The sequence below is a fragment of the Vitis riparia genome, chromosome 9 (genome assembly GCF_004353265.1).
Source record: "Vitis riparia cultivar Riparia Gloire de Montpellier isolate 1030 chromosome 9, EGFV_Vit.rip_1.0, whole genome shotgun sequence".
NCBI classification, from domain to species: domain Eukaryota; kingdom Viridiplantae; phylum Streptophyta; class Magnoliopsida; order Vitales; family Vitaceae; genus Vitis; species Vitis riparia.
Window position 1 is genome coordinate 8,863,591 of NC_048439.1, and position 10,371 is coordinate 8,873,961.

Below are 10,371 nucleotides of genomic sequence, written 5' to 3' on the forward strand. Positions count from 1 at the left end.
ATACAATTGGGTTTTCAAAACCATATATATTCCGTATCAAGAGCCCAAAACCTAACTTTCCCAAAATAGGCAAAAAAACTGAGGTCAGTGGGGCAAGTTGCCGGTAGAGCCGCGTCAAAAATTTAATATAGAAGGAAAATTTAAGTATGGTGCCCCACCACCGTCCTACAAAAGTATAGACCATAATTAAAGTATTGAACTCACTAAACCTGCAGATCGTATCTCTTCATCTCACTCGCCTTTATTCATTCATCAATCCCACCTTCTTCACCCTCCCCATGGCTGATGCCCTCGTTTCTATTGTGCTGGAACGCTTAACTTCGGTTGTTGAACAGCAGATTCATGAACAAGTTTCTCTGGTTCCGGGTGTTGAATCAGAAATTCAAAGTCTCAAAAGCACACTCCGCTCCGTCCGAGATGTTCTTGAAGATGCCGAGAGGAGAAAAGTGAAGGAAAAATCTGTCCAAGGTTGGTTGGAGAGGCTCAAAGACATGGCCTACGAAATGATGGACGTGCTGGATGAGTGGAGCATTGCTATTTTTCAATTCCAGATGGAGGGAGTTGAAAATGCTTCCACGTCTAAGACGAAGGTAAGCTTCTGTATGCCCTCCCCTTTCATCCGTTTCAAGCAAGTTGCAAGTGAACGGACCGATTTTAATTTTGTCTCTAGTAGGAGTGAGGAGCGACCACAGCGACTTATAACTACCTCTGCAATTGATATTTCAGAGGTGTACGGTCGGGATATGGATGAAAAAATCATATTAGACCATTTGTTGGGTAAGATGCGTCAAGAGAAATCTGGCCTCTACATCGTCTCCATATTTGGGACGGGAGGCATGGGCAAAACAACTCTTGCTCGACTAGCCTACAACCACCGACAGGTGAAGGCCCATTTTGATGAAAGAATATGGGTCTGTGTCTCTGATCCTTTTGAGCCAGCCAGAATTTTTAGGGATATTGTTGAAATCATCCAGAAAGCGTCTCCTAATCTCCATAATTTGGAAGCTTTACAACAAAAAGTTCAAACGTGTGTCTCTGGAAAGAAGTTCCTTCTTGTGCTAGATGATGTGTGGACTGAAGACAATCAATTGTGGGAACAACTGAAGAACACCCTCCACTGCGGAGCAGCAGGGAGTAGAATTCTGGCGACCACACGCAAAGAGAGTGTTGTTAAGATGATGAGAACTACGTACAAGCATCCCTTGGGGGAGCTGTCTTTGGAGCAATCTCGGGCATTATTCCATCAAATAGCTTTCTCTGAAAGGAGTAATTGGGAGAAAGAGGAAGAATTAAAAGAAATTGGTGAGAAAATAGCAGACAAATGCAAGGGCTTGCCCCTCGCTATAAAAACTTTAGGGAACCTCTTGCGCATAAAAAATAGCGAGGAAGAATGGAAGTACGTATTGAATAGTGAAGTATGGCAGCTAGATGAGTTTGAGAGAGATATTTCCCCTGCTTTGTTGTTGAGTTATTATGATCTGCCCCCTGCAATTCAACGCTGCTTCTCATTTTGTGCTGTTTTTCCAAAAGACTCGGTTATTGAGAGAGATGAGCTGATCAAGTTGTGGATGGCACAAAGCTATCTCAAATCTGATGGGAGTAAAGAGATGGAGATGGTTGGGAGAACGTACTTTGAATATTTAGCTGCTCGGTCTTTCTTCCAAGATTTTGAAAAAGATACTGATGGTAATATAATACGTTGTAAGATGCATGATATAGTGCATGATTTTGCTCAATTTTTGACTCAAAATGAATGCTTTATTGTGGAGGTTGACAACCAACAAATGGAGAGCATAGATTTATCCTTCAAAAAGATTCGTCATATCACCTTAGTTGTCCGAGAGAGTATCCCTAATTTCGTCTCCACTTATAACATGAAGAATCTACACACCCTCTTGGCTAAGGAAGCATTCAAGTCAAGTGTTCTTGTAGCCTTACCTAATTTGTTAAGGCATTTGACATGTCTCAGGGCATTGGATTTGAGCAGCAATCAGTTGATTGAGGAACTTCCTAAGGAGGTAGGAAAATTGATACATTTAAGATTCCTTAATCTATCATTTTGTAGAAAATTGAAGAAGTTGCCTGAAACAATTTATGATTTATATAATTTGCAAACCTTAAATATTCAAGGATGTTCCAGTCTTCCGAAACTACCACAGGCAATGGGTAAACTAATTAATTTGAGGCATCTTGAAAATTCTTTTCTTAATAATAAGGGCTTGCCAAAAGGAATTGGAAGATTAAGCTCTCTTCAGACATTGAATGTTTTCATTGTGAGTAGTCATGGCAATGATGAAGGCCAAATAGGAGACCTGAGAAACTTGAACAACCTAAGAGGAGATCTTTCCATTCAAGGGTTGGATGAAGTGAAAGATGCAGGGGAGGCAGAAAAAGCAGAATTGAAGAATAAGGTACACCTCCAAGATTTGACATTGGGATTTTGTAGAGAGGAGGGGACCAAGGGTGTGGCTGAAGCTCTACAACCCCATCCAAACTTGAAAGCTCTACATATATATTATTATGGTGACAGAGAGTGGCCCAATTGGATGATGGGTTCATCATTAGCTCAACTGAAAATACTTCACCTCAAGTTTTGCGAAAGATGTCCATGTTTGCCTCCTTTGGGGCAACTGCGTGTCCTCGAGGAGCTGGGGATATGGAAAATGTACGGTGTGAAATACATAGGTAGTGAGTTTTTGGGATCATCATCAACAGTATTCCCAAAGCTGAAGGAATTGGCTATTTCTGGTTTGGATGAATTGAAGCAATGGGAAATAAAAGAAAAAGAAGAGAGGTCAATAATGCCATGTCTCAATCACTTGATTATGAGAGGCTGCCCAAAGCTGGAGGGACTGCCGGATCACGTGCTCCAGAGGACAACATTGCAGATATTGAACATCAGATCTTCTCCTATTCTGGAACGACGCTATCGAAAGGATATCGGAGAGGATCGACACAAAATATCTCATATCCCGCAAGTCAAATGTAGATGCGACTGAATGGTCATCTCACTTCACCTCATGTCGCTCTTGTTACAGGTAATTAGAATTTATCTTAGTTTTCATTTCCATTGCATCCATAATCGCACACATTAATATATTCAATAAATATTCTTTTTCTATAGCTTTCCATTTTGCATAACATTATTATCTTGTATCCATAGGTCCATTTTGGCACATTTACAATGTTACTAAAGTGTTTATCCTATAATATCTATACCTTGCAAAATTTAAAAATAAATTAAGAGAAATCTTTTAAAAAAAAAAAAATGAAATCCTTTTGTACAAAAATACCTCATCTAAACTTGAAACCTTTTCTATTCTAAAAGTGTTTTGTTACATGATCAAATACCTTGAAAAAGCTCCAACAGCCGTGTAGAAGAGATTTTAGGTGGTCATATGTGATCTTAAGTGGACTGGTTTAGGTGACCCAAGTCCAATTTAGGATCAAGTCACTTAAGCCTAACAAAGAAACCTATAAATACCCCTTAAGGGATAGGATTTTAGTCTTTTTTCTATCATCTTCCAAAGAGCTTTCAAAAAGAAAAACCCTACTTGTCTTCTAAAGAGAAAAGTTCACCATTTTCTCATGCTTATACCCTTGAAAGAGAGCAATTGAAGAGTACCAGGTAGAGAACTTCTACAATGGTTTTTGACATCTTCATCGAATTAGAAACGATTTAGAAACATTCAAATTGAATGTATGATTACTACATTCTCTATATCTAATTATTATAATGGTTTTTTGATGTTATATTATGTTGCATTAGATATAGAGAAGCCTAGGTAGATAACATACACCCTATATGATCTAGGGCTAGGGAACGGAGTGATCTAAAGTTCTTCGCAATTATAAATTCTACAAAACCCTATTAAAATCGTTGATGAAATAGAATTTGAAGCCCAAAATTAATTAAGATGATTAAAGTGACACCACAAATTTTAGTATAATCCTATTGAAATGATGGGTGAAATAGAAGCCAAAATTAATTGAGAAGATTAAGACCTTGTTTAATAACTGTTTTAGATAACATTTTTCTATTTTAAAAATACTTTATGTTCAAAACAAGCCATCAAAACAGCCCTTGGAGAAACAAAATAACACACACTGGAAATTAGCTGCCAAACAGAGTTTAGGGAGAAATTCCTGAATCACCTCTCTTCTCAATTCTCATAAACCAGAGACAATAAGGATCAAAGCCAACTCTCATTTTTATTGTTTATGGAGGGCTCTATAAAGTTCAGGCTTCTCCATTGAAGAGTAAGAGACGTTGAGGAAGACAACGGTTGGCGACAAACGGCGGCGGATTGGGCGATGCCGAATTATTCATGGCAGTGAAAGGCGGATTCTCCAATGATTAGTGCCGAGAACAGCTTCCGGGATGGTGGTGATGAGGCAGTAACCAGCCATGGCGGTGGGTTTGGTTGTGGCGGGAGATTTCTTCACCCAAAGGTCAGTGTTGATCTATTCAAAATCATAACAAGAAAACCCTAAAAGAAGATCAAAGCCGGAGCCAGTGTTGGATTACTACATAGCACAGGGACAAAATTAAGAAAATAGAGAAAAAGGTCTTCAATGATTAAGAGTATGGATTAACCAAGAAAGCATTGTCAATTTCAACTATTTTTAGGGGAAATAGAAGAATATATGATGCCAAATAATTAACAGAAAATAAATAAATCAGTAATTACCGAAATGTGTGGACTATTCAGAGGTATTTTTTTAGGGCAAGACAATCGTAGATGCACAAAGTCTACAGCTGCGTCATCCGGAGCAAGCAGTCCGGCAGGGCCTCTAGCTTGGGGCATTTCTCCACTGTCAATGAACGGAGACATGGCATTATTGCAACATGGTATTCTTCTTTTACTTTCCACTTTTTCCATGCCTCCATAAAAGCAAACGTCAGTTTCTTCAACTTTGGGAATGCAATTGTTGTGTTATTGTTATTGTTCCCAAAAATTCATGACCCACATACTTGAAGGAAACCATTCCCCAAATGTCAAGCCCCTCCAACTGAGGTAGTTTTCCCAAGGAAGGCAAATGGGTGCACTTTATACTACCCTTCCAGCTTAAGTGTTGTCAATTGGGTTAGCAATGTGGTCAACCAATTGGGGAATTTGATGTCATTGTAATGGTATATGCCTAAAGATTTCAGGTCTTGATGGGGTTGTAGGGCTTTAGCCACGATCTTCATCCCCTCTGCTGCTTCTTCCTTATCTGTATAGAAATTCAAATATGGAGATGCTTCTTTTTCTTTAAGTCTGCTTTCTCTGCCACCCTTGCATCCCTGGCATTACCCAATCCACTTATTGCAAGATGCCCACAAAGATTGTTCAAGTCTTGCAGGTCTCCCACTTTGAGTGAATTATCATCACCGTCATCACCCAAAACAGCAATCTCTGCCAATGTTCGAAGTGAACTTAATCTGCCAATTCCTTTGGGAAACACCCTTTAAAGAGTGCCGTCTGTTTCAAGATGTCTCAAGTTTATCAGTTTTCCCATCCCCTGAGGTAGATTCTCAAGACGCCAACACCGACTAAGTGTCAAGGTTTGCAAATTACATAATTTGCACATAGCTTCTGGCAATTCTTTCAACCAAGCATTATTCGACAAGTTAAGATACCTGAGATGTATCAGCTGTGCTATCTCCCTGGGAAGTTCTTCAATTGAGTTGTTGGCCAATTCTAATGTTCTAAGAGATTGCAAACATTGGAATATATTAGGTAGCCCTTTATGAATATGTAAGTTGCCTCGAGACATAACTAAGATAGTCTGTAGATTCTCTATATTGAAAATAGAGACAGGAAAGGGGCTGCTATATGAAAATACTATACTTGAATGACGACCCATTTTATAGAATGACTCTAGCCTCAGATCTTTTCCATTATCAACCTCCATGATAAAACATTCATTTTTTGTCAAAAATTGGGCGAAGTCATGCACTATGTCATGCATCTTACACTATTATATTTCCATCATTGTCTTTTACAAAATCTTGGAAAAGAGAGCGCATTGCTAAGCTTTCAAAGTACTCATGACCTATGGTCTCCATCTCTTTACTTCTAGGGCTGAGGTAACTCTGGGCCATCCACAACTTGATCAAATTATCCCGCTTTATGACATGATCTTTTGGAAACACTGCACAATACGAGAAACAACATTTCATTGCAGAAGACAAATCATAGTAACTCAGTAATAAAGCAGGGGAAAGATCTCTTTCGAACATTTCCAGTTGCCATACTTCACTATTCAAAAACATTTACCCAGTCTTCTTTCCTCTCTTTTAAACACAAGAGACTCCCCAAAGTTTTTGCAGCAAGAGGCAAGCCCTTGCACTTGTCTGCTAATTTTTGGCCAATTTCTTCTAATTCTTCAATATCTTTCTTAGTTTTGCCAAAAAAAAGCGATCTTACTGAACAGTGACCAGCATTGCTTCTTAGACAATTCTTCAAGTGGGTGTGTGTAGGTAGTTCCTATCATTCTAGCCATCCCATTTTACAGGTGGTCACCAAAATTATGCTCTCCGGTGCTCCACACTTGAGACAATTCACCAGCTCCCAAATCTGTTAGTTTTCATAGGAACTTCTTTCTTGCAATAGAGTTTTGAATTTCTCGTTGTAAAATTTCAAGTTCATGGAGATGACTAGAAGTTTTTCTTTCAAGTGCTTCAAGTATTGCCCTTGAAATCCTCATTGCATCAAAAGGGTCTGACACACATACCCAAATCCTTTTGTCAAAATGGGAACACACCTTAACATCATTGTAGGCTAGTTGGGCAAGCGTTGTCTTTCCAATACCTCCCAAACCTACGATTGAGATGATATGGAGATCCAATGTTTTTTACTACTGCCACACAACAATTTGCTTATTGTGATATCCTTATCCTGGCCTCGACCTTCTACCCTTGATACATCAATAAAAGAGGTAGTTTTTGGTCTCTCAGGCTCTTCCATGCCTGAAATTAAATTAAAATTATACCTATCTTTCTCCTGGGCAATCACATCTAGTCTTTTATTGATTTCTCCTATCTTAAGAGCGATGTCATGACGTAGGTGGATACCACAAATAAGAAAACAAGGGAAAGGGATACAGCAGCACACCTTCTTCTTGTGAGTGAGAGTATTGTCAACTCCCTGAATTTGGACTTTGAGAATTGATGAGCTCCATTCATCCAGCACGTTGTCCATGTCATATGCCAATCCTTTGAGATCTTTTAGCCAAATTTTTACAGCTTCATCCTTAACTTGTCTCTTCTCTGCATCCACAAGAACTGCTCGGATGTTCTTGAGTGTGTTGGTGAGCTTTTGGGTGTCATTTTCAGCACCCACAACCAGTCTCAACTCTTGTTGAATCTGCTGTTGGATTACTAAAGCCAACCGCTCCAAGACAATGGAAACAAGGGCATCAGCCATGCTGTGTGATGAATTGGGCAGAATTGAGAAATGAATGATGGACATAAAAGTTTCAGCTTATGTCCTCATTTGTAGCTGCAATCATGTAGTTGAGTTCATATAAATCGCCCAACCACCAAGTTGACTTCAAGAGGATGAGACTTTTTCCTTTTTCTCAAAGTGTTTATAATATGAGCATTAGTTTATTTCATTTATTTCTCAATTTCAATTTCAATTTTTCCAAATTTTATTCTTAGAAGATTCTTACGGTTATTGTGTTTGCTGATAATTGCTTTGTTTTATTTTTCAATTTTGGTTTCATTTTTGTCTTTCTTCTTGGTGTGTGGCAATGACAATCTTGAAGATAATGGTTCCCTGGGTCATGTTTGTAGCTCCTTTCTTTTGCTTCTATCTTTTTTTCTATTTTCTTTTTCTCAACTCAGGAACTAAGCATGATTTAAATATTCACCTTCAGCTTTGTTTTTACCCTCATTTCTTGGGGAGGTTGGAGTCCTCATTGTTTGTTTTAGTTCAGGTCTGTTATGCATCATCCGATTCCATTAGATGGTTGACAATCATTTATTTGTTCATATAATATTAATAACATCCATTGACTATAATAGTTACGTTAATACTATTCATATTAATATTAATATTTGATTGGCAGGAAAATGGATGACAACAACCCAACAACCAGGGTTTGCTTTCTTTGCCAACTTAGACCAGATCATCCTTAGCAGGTGAGTACATAAATAAATACATAAGCAAAATAATAAGTGGGTAACATCTACTCCCCTTAATACCCTTTGTTGTTTTTTTTCTTTTAATTAATATAAGCACACTTAATGTAAACATCTATTCCCTATTTGTTTAGTTGTATACCAATTTATTACTTGTAACAAAATCACTTTTTCAAATGCTAATTCATTAGTCCACTTTCCTTATTTAAATAATTTTTAGGCATAAAGATGGCCAAACTATCATTTTTATTTTTTATTTTTTATTCTTTTTTTTTAAAGTTAAATGGGTTAAAATAATTATTTAATTAATATTGAAAGAAAATTTTGTAACCCTAGCATATGAAATTACTTGGACAATGATGAATAAATATTCCCTGAATTAATCTCTAATTAAATTCTTGTTAATAACTTTTAGTATGTCCTTTAGATACATATTTATTAAGAGCAAACAATCTCATGTATGTATTAAAAAAAAAAATTGATTGTATTAATAAATATAAAATATAATATGAAAAAAATCATCTAACAATATAGTAAAAGGAAAATCATGCAACCATTCATCACCAAAAAATAAATATGCTTTTAGGAACTTTGTTTTTACCTTTTTAATTGTAATGTGTAGAAAATCGTAAGTGGTCTCCTAACTATTGAATAATTCATTAATTTTGAGAAATGGTAAAATAATCCACTAATTATAAGAAAAGTACACTGTTTACTTAATTGTTAAGACCTACTAAAAAAAAATTATTGTAAGTATGGGATTTGATTTTAGACTGCATTGTGTATAAATCCATACCTACCACTATGTGTGTTAGCATTTTGGCCCTCCATCACTCAAGTCCTTCTCTAGCTCCACCACTACCGTCAATAAATTTTCTATAAAACAAATCCAATTATACTTGAAAACCCTAGAATCCTATGGTGCATAATTTCCCAATTTTAAAACATCCAAAAAACCATGATAATCAATTAGGAGAGTTTCAAACCTTTTAAACATTCCAAAATGATTTTTTACTAAAAAAAAAAAAACAATTTGAAAACAAAGTAAACGGAGTAAGAAAACCAAAAACACAGAGGACCGTTTGAACGATCATTTTAAATGATGCCCCTGATCTTTTGAACAGTCTCTCCCATTTGACATGTTTTGCCAAATTTTCAAATGCCTTTTTAGTGCTTTTTCATGTAATTGTGATTCCAAAAGTTTTATCAACTTTAAATGCATACTTATCTTGAATTTGACAACTCTGAATCAACTCGAAGCTAAATTTGATGAAGTTCAAAGTTGTCTTGAGACAAATAAGATCAAAAGAAGTAATAGGAATCCAAACAGTAAGAAATTGGGCAAAATTATCGATTAAAAAAAATTCATTAATAATCCCCCTTCAACAATTGTGTGATAAAATACAAACATTACAATGAGGCTCCCATGACTCTCAAATGCACTGCCAACCTACATGTTTAAGGTAAAGAAAAGTGGAGCAGTTTGAAGGTGCAGTCTTTGCTGCAGCACCCAAAAAGGAGCATGCCATATTTGGAGAAGATGCAGTGAGTACAATAATATTTTCCCTTTTTATTGGATGCTGATTTCATGGCCTTAAATTTGAATAGCTAGTTGGAAAGTTAAGATCTGTACCTCGAGTTCAATGGGCCTTGAATGGGGTAAAAATCAAAAAGAAAATGCTGCCATGAATGTAGAAAATATGGTCAAAATATAGAAACTAGGAGGAATTCAGTATAAGGAATGTGAAAATTGAATGAACCATAGCTGATTGTCAGTTTTTGTAGGATACAAATATACCAAGAAGACCTCTTAGACTCAAGGAAATTGCATCATTAGGATTCTTCAGCCCATGCATTCCATTTTGATTCTAATAGTAATCCAAATACAACAAAAATGGATTTTCCATTCTCATTCCATGCTCCACCTTCCAAACATGTTCTTACAGTTCCTTTTCAATTGGGAGCTCAAATGCCATGATAGGCACCTAAAAGGTTAAAACCAGCTTACTGAAGTTCATGGACAGTTTATATAGGCACCCAAAAATTCAAAACCACGCTGAAAGAGCATCTTGACGAGCTCACTCAGAGAACACACTTCCTTGAGTAAATAGACAGTAGATAACAGAAGGGTCCTGAAAATAAGATCCCAACATGAGAATCCTTGGTAAAGCCCCAACTCTTTGACCATCAAGTACATTCAGCTACCCAAAGAGAAAAGAAAAATAGTAATAATAATAAAA

General features: G+C 36.8%; 2 protein-coding genes across 12 annotated transcripts; one reads left to right on the forward strand and one right to left on the reverse strand.

The window, feature by feature from the left end:
* Positions 1-215: 215 nt before the first annotated feature.
* Positions 216-8,341, forward strand: LOC117922608 (putative disease resistance protein RGA3). 10 transcript variants are annotated; one of them, XR_004652516.1, is made up of 4 exons: positions 216-3,038; positions 4,245-4,452; positions 4,713-4,852; positions 8,059-8,341. XR_004652516.1 is itself a non-coding variant. In XM_034840769.1 (2 exons), exon 1 carries the CDS (start codon positions 279-281, stop codon positions 2,997-2,999), a length of 2,721 nt encoding a protein of 906 aa, XP_034696660.1. In that variant the 5' UTR covers positions 216-278; the 3' UTR covers positions 3,000-3,038; positions 8,059-8,341. The 10 variants fall into 10 exon arrangements, 2 of the variants coding, with proteins under 2 accessions (XP_034696660.1, XP_034696658.1); XR_004652515.1 differs by having other exon boundaries at positions 4,727-4,852; XR_004652518.1 differs by having other exon boundaries at positions 501-590; positions 674-3,038; positions 4,245-4,852.
* Positions 4,302-7,450, reverse strand: LOC117922610 (putative disease resistance protein RGA4). Of its 2 annotated transcripts, none has more exons than XM_034840770.1 (2): positions 7,101-7,450; positions 4,302-4,464 (listed from the first exon to the last, which is right to left on the reverse strand). In XM_034840770.1, exons 1-2 carry the CDS (start codon positions 7,410-7,412, stop codon positions 4,327-4,329), a joined length of 450 nt encoding a protein of 149 aa, XP_034696661.1. In that variant the 5' UTR covers positions 7,413-7,450; the 3' UTR covers positions 4,302-4,326. The 2 variants fall into 2 exon arrangements, with proteins under 2 accessions (XP_034696661.1, XP_034696662.1); XM_034840771.1 differs by lacking the exon at positions 4,302-4,464 and adding an exon at positions 5,957-6,138.
* Positions 8,342-10,371: the final 2,030 nt, after the last annotated feature.

What these genes read in the sequence shown, in the direction of transcription:
- LOC117922610 (XM_034840770.1), bottom strand. Translation starts at nt 7,412, where the DNA reads ATGGCTGATGCCCTTGTTTCCATTGTCTTGGAGCGGTTGGCTTTAGTA. An exon ending in CTCTCACTCACAAGAAGAAG is followed by an intron (nt 4,465 to 7,100) that starts GTGTGCTGCTGT and finishes GATTTTGAATAG; the next exon opens with ATCAACACTGACCTTTGGGT.
- LOC117922608 (XM_034840769.1), top strand. Translation starts at nt 279, where the DNA reads ATGGCTGATGCCCTCGTTTCTATTGTGCTGGAACGCTTAACTTCGGTT.